This window comes from Ylistrum balloti, unplaced genomic scaffold (genome assembly GCF_031769215.1).
Source record: "Ylistrum balloti isolate Yb309-2 unplaced genomic scaffold, AGI_CSIRO_Ybal_v1 Utg370906, whole genome shotgun sequence".
NCBI lineage: Eukaryota > Metazoa > Mollusca > Bivalvia > Pectinida > Pectinidae > Ylistrum > Ylistrum balloti.
In genome coordinates, this window is record NW_026782514.1 from 463,676 (window position 1) to 469,724 (window position 6,049).

At 37.9% G+C, this 6,049-nt stretch overlaps 1 protein-coding gene across 1 annotated transcript; it reads right to left on the bottom strand.

Annotated features, from left to right (window-relative positions):
• Positions 1 to 293: 293 nt before the first annotated feature.
• LOC132559403 (uncharacterized) lies at positions 294 to 773 on the bottom strand. The gene has a single exon (XM_060224015.1). It carries the CDS (start codon positions 771 to 773, stop codon positions 294 to 296), a length of 480 nt encoding a protein of 159 aa, XP_060079998.1.
• Between the last annotated feature and the right edge of the window lie 5,276 nt (positions 774 to 6,049).

Below are 6,049 nucleotides of genomic sequence, written 5' to 3' on the forward strand. Positions count from 1 at the left end.
TAATTGTATAATAAACATGTAACACAAAATAGCATTCAAAGTTATTAAATTATCATACTTTGAAGTATCACACTTTTAGTACACAGAGTCACTTGATAACACTTATTCGTCGCCGAGATGAACAAGGTGAGAAGCTGCGTTGGCGTAATCTATCAGGTCCATTGTGTTGTTGTGAAGACGTTCTTTCAGCTGTGCGAGTTGTGTTCAATGGTCCGGTATTTCTTGGTCCATGGTCTGTAAGATTCTCCTGCGCTACGCTGTATCCTGGTAATCTCGTTGACTGCCTGTATCTCCTAAAATATCCGGATCAGTGTGTAGATGTTCGGGTGGGAGTGTTGGTTCTTCTCCAGCTTCCCGTGCCAGGCTTCCAGGTGGTTGGTGGTTCTGGGTCCTTCTGTGTCGTGATGGTTCCACATGCATTTGTTTCCTTCTATCCAGTGAGTGACGACGTGATCAGTGAAGCGGGTTGTGTCACACGGTACTTCAGCATCCTCCAGTTCCTCCAGGGCGTTGAACCAAACATCCTCGACGCGGTCCAGTGGTATCAGGGGTAGTACTGCTGCCAATCTCAAAAGGCGGTTGATGTCGTCGTTTTCTTGGTAGGGTATCTTTAGGCCGTTGGTCTGGGCGTTCTTCCAAATACACTGGGTGTAGTAGAAAAAGCATCCGCGGATGTTGACTGCAGGGAAGACTCGTCGAAGGGCGTTGTGGGCAGCTATCTCGAAGTCCAGGAATGCAGTCGTCGGGTTGCGTGGGAGGTTGACGTCGGCCATGGTCGTTTTCAACAAAGTGAAAAATCTGGTGTAGATCTCCTGTGTCTTTCCTGGTAGTAGAGCCAAGACCAAAGGATACATGTGTCCGTCTATCTGTGCGTGTATTGAGTAAATCTGGTAGAAGAGTTTTGGGCAGGTGTAGAATGTTCCGTCACAGTAGATGGTAATAATGATACAATAACACATTTGTTCAATACAATACCTTATCTATATCCATCATATGAAATACTAAATACAATTATTGTAAATAAACAAGGTTATAGGAAATACAATAAATAAATATATCATTCTTATAAAATACTAAATAGAATTAATGTAAATGTACAATTTCTAAAATTAACCAAATATATTAGCCTACAATAACCACTGTATAAGTCTATAGTCAAAATGTTTGCCCACTAAGTATCTCCCACATTCTACAGGTAACCCGTAATTTAGAAACTGACTTTAATCCCTTAAAATAACATACCAGATCATTGGTGTTGGCAAACTGGGAACACCCCCTGTGTACTTGCTGAACTAAATATACAGTCTCTAAAACAGGATTGTGTACCTGGTCCATTGTGTACCTGCTGGAGTAAATATACAGTCTCTAAAACAGGGTTGTGTACCTGGTCCACTGTATACCTGGTCCACTGTGTACCTGCAGGACTAAATATACAGTCTCTAAAACAGGATTGTGTACCTGGTCCACTGTGTACCTGGTCCATTGTGTACCTGCTGGACTAAATATACAGTCTCTAAAACAGGATTGTGTACCTGGTCCACTGTATACCTGGTCCACTGTGTGTCCACTGTGTACCTGCTGGACTAAATATACAGTCTCTAAAACAGGATTGTGTACCTGGTCCACTGTGTACCTGGTCTACTGTATACCTGGTCCACTGTGTACCTGCTGGACTAAATATACAGTCTCTAAAACAGGATTGTGTACCTGGTCCACTGTATACCTGGTCCACTGTATACCTGCTGGACTAAATATACAGTCTCTAAAACAGGATTGTGTACCTGGTCCACTGTGTACCTGGTCCACTGTGTACCTGCTGGACTAAATATACAGTCTCTAAAACAGGATTGTGTACCTGGTCCACTGTATACCTGGTCCAATGTATACCTGGTCCACTGTATACCTGCTGGACTAGATATATAGTCTCTAAAACAGATTTTATATTTTCATATATTTTGGTATCTTAAATGTGAAAAAATATACCAAGCAACATTTTATGAAAATTTGTGCAAATTAGGCAATAAAATCTGGTATTAGAGACCGAATTTTTGGTATTTCTGTATGTTGAAGTGCATACAACTTGAATTAAAAATCACTTGTTTTCTTCTTTTAGGAAATCCAGAGATTTGGCATGGGAAAATTGATGTGCTACGGAATCATTGAGATGATATGTTGAAAATAGTCATGGAAGAAAACAGATGTTTTAGTCAACAGTCCTTGTAAATCATTTAAGGAGGCCACAAAACCGACATCGAGTACACTAAAGAAATACCTTCCTTCAGAACAACTCTTACCTTACAGGAAACACCATCATTTATTTGTACTGATGTCACATTTTGTGACCTTTAGATTTTAGACAAACATTGTTACTTTTTACATAAAGATGATATACAGTATGTAAACTACATATCGTTACAGTACATCGTCCTTTTAAACCACCTCAAGCTGAGGATATGTAAAACACCAACAACACAACAGGTCAAGGTAAGACACAACATTTCAATATAACAATATAATTAATTGTCTAAACAAAGGTTCGTATCCATTAAAAATGTTTTATCGTACATTGCCAATCAATATTGAGCTAACATAGCTTATCTAGGCGTTATATATGATGTATAAACTTTGCATTAGTTTGGTATTTATCGGGGGTCATATGTCCGTAAACTTTTAAACTTAAAAAAAAAAAACACTGAACTAATATCAATGAAATTTTACAGAAGCCATCCCTGGCCAAAGATGTGAACCAAAATAGTGAATTATATGGTCCCTGTCCCCAGGGGCCTGGGAGGCAGGGCCAAAATTTGTCAGATTTACTCAAACTTCAAAAATCTTCTATGCAAACAGATATGGTAGAATTAAAAAATGTTCGTCATGGGCAGAAGCACCTTAAGACGCTTTACCAAAATTGTGAATTTCATGACCCCGGGGTCTCACATTTCTCCGTGGGGAGGAGTAAAAATTTACTATAGTTTATATATGAAAAGCCAATTTTTGAGCATGATTTGTTTAATTTCCATTGGAAATGATTTGAATGATTTGCATATTGACACAAGCTGGCCCCCAAGTGCTCAAATGATACTGGTTAAATCTCACTATCATCGATGTCACGATTTCTTTTTCATGACAGTTGAAAACTTAAAAGCTGTTTACTCTTTAACATTCAATATAACTTAATCACGTGACCACAATGCCTTGTTTGTCTTTTTTCCCCTTCCTTTTTTTCCTACATAGAACCCAGCGTGCTTTAGTCTCCTACACCTGTCATCAGTAAAACACTTACTGAAGTCAACCCCAAGCCAGACAGTCAGCTGATTTCAGTCAAATAATGAGTTCGATGCTTAAGGGTATTCCCTTTTTCAAATCATTATATCAGATGAAAAAAATGACAATCTGACTCATTTAAATATTACGGAATATACAAAATACAACATATTGATGTTGAAGATAAAATTACCAAAACATTATATTTCCAAAAGATAAGAAAGGAACTTTAAGGAGAAGGATATAAGTAACCAATGATTTCCCGCTAAAAAGAAAAGCAGAATATTACGAATGAGGCGACAAAAAGTCTCTTTGGACAAGGCACAGTTCAAAAGGATTATAACAGTACACTTTGTAGAATAAAGGGCTTTGTGAAAGTAATACTGGCATGTCTGATTCAGCAGTGATGTTCCCTCTTTGAATACTATTACTGTCAGATTGTTTCATTGTACATGTGTGTGTTCAAGTTGATGAAAAGTTATATAAATAAAAGTCTTGTTTTCTGAGATTATTTTCTAACTTTGACTTGGTTTTAAGCTTACATGTGTAAATGTCACCAGAATCTGAATGTTATACGTTTTCACTGGATACCAGCCTTAATGGACTGGATTTAAGCGGGGAGACAATATGACTCGGGGAAATCGCCTGTCTTGTTTTGCATTCACAGTAAGCAAACCATGTATCATTGTAGTCTTTAGTATTTTACGTCATGTTTTCCTCTAAGTAATTTATTTGTGAACATTTTGGTACCAATAATGTAACAAGAGATCCCAGAGGGATCTTGGCGCCCACCATTTGAGGATCTGTTTTCAGTTCTTGAAGATTTGGTTTTTTTTTTGTTTGTTTGTTTGTTTGTTTGTTACAGGTGTTGTAAATGTTCATGAACTGGTCTTCATTAAATGTACTCAATGATGGCACAAGATATTTTTAATAAGCACCTATTAGCAAATATCATTTGAAAAAGATCCCAAAGTATTATTAGATAGCAGTCAGTTACAGGTGGATAATGGACAATATGCTTGTGCTGTATTACTGTCGACATCCAAAATGGCTGCCTGTGGGCCACCTTGATTTCAAATCAGTCCAAAAAAGGTACAATGCACAACTAGGGACCAAGGGAAACCAATATCTATGAAATATCAGAAGGATCCATCCAGTACTTCCTCAGATATAGCAGTAACAAGATTTTTTTCTCAAAATCCAAGATGGCTGCCTGTCAGCCATCTTGATTTCGGATCAGTCCAAAAAGGTATAACGCACAACTAGGAGCCAAAGGGAACCTGCATATGAAATTTGAGAAAGATCCATCCAGTACTTTCCAAGAAATAGCAGTAACAAACTTTTACATCAAAAATCCAAGCTGACCACCTGTCGGCCATCTTGAATTCGAATCAGTCCAAAAAAGGTATAATGCACAACTAGGGACCAAGGGGAACCTGCATATGAAATTTGAGAAAGATCCATCCAGTACTTTTGTATTGTTTACGGAGGGACGGACGGACGGACCACGGACGCAGGGCGATTTGAATACCCCTCCATCTCATGATGGTGGGCTAAAAATCGTACAAGGTTGGGCTGAATACCGGTCGTTGGTCCCGTTTACTAGTAAAAGTTTACCATCTAAATCATCACAAAAGTATTATTACAATGGCATGTACTTGTAGAAATACAGTAGTCGGTAACACAATTAGGAAAAATCGGTGACAGTAAACATGTATCCAACCAAATGCAACCAACCAACGCGATGTAGACCACGTGCTGGGAAGTTCCATGGATAAGGCATTGCAGAGCGGGACCTCGTACTATCAAGAATGCTAATTTTGTATATTCGTTAATAAACACGCTACATATAGTGTACCTGAATATACAGGTATACGAGAACGTCCGTGCGTGACGACGGTTATAAGATTCATTGTGAAAACTGTGTAAAACTCCAGTCAATGTTGTGATCTAGATCCAACAGAAGAGACAATCGTGTCGCGGGTCACCTCCCGTCAGTTATTCGACTTATTTGTACGCACAATCCATTTTATGAACCAACTCATAAAACCTCCCTGGATAGATCACTGCCATCGATTTAACGAATGAGCTTTCAAATGAAATCCAGAAAGACCTCGGACCACAGGGTAAACTGAATTCATTTTTAAAATTCCGATTTATATATATATTCAAGCGGCTACCGATCTTAATAACAACTACATTCTTGAATTTAAGAGAAATATTTTATCTTTCCAAGAAGTGTTTGATGAACAAGATTGGCCAAATATTGACCAGACTATGACCTGACGAATTCGGACATTTCATGTATTTACACTTTGAATAAATAAATCACATTCAATTATTTGTTTAAATCGGGGATGTATGTTATATGTCGCTGTTTATATTATCGATATGTATTTTGAGGGGTTGAATATCGGAGCGCAGCACTCAAACGTCAGATTGTAATGAATTCATTCAAAGTGGAAGACAATGAAAACAATTCAATGGATTTTTAAAGAAAATTTGAAATTTGTTTGATTTTTCGTTCTTGAGATATAGATTATTTATTATAAACCTGGATTTTGTCTTGGGGCCGAGAATAGGTACGGTGTACACCAAAGATGTCATTCTGTGTGGACACTGTCGTAGATTCTGAGATTTTTGCTTAGTTATATGTAGGTAGTTGTCAGAGACGAGAGTCCTGAGTGAAAATGGAAATGAATGTAGAATAATTTTTATTATGATCCAAAATCAAAAAGGTGAAAAGCCATATAAAATTCGGCCAGCCTAATACCGAGATATTGAC

Excerpts from the sequence above, each read along its gene's own strand:
- LOC132559403 (XM_060224015.1), bottom strand. The coding sequence starts at position 773 with ATGGCCGACGTCAACCTCCCACGCAACCCGACGACTGCATTCCTGGAC.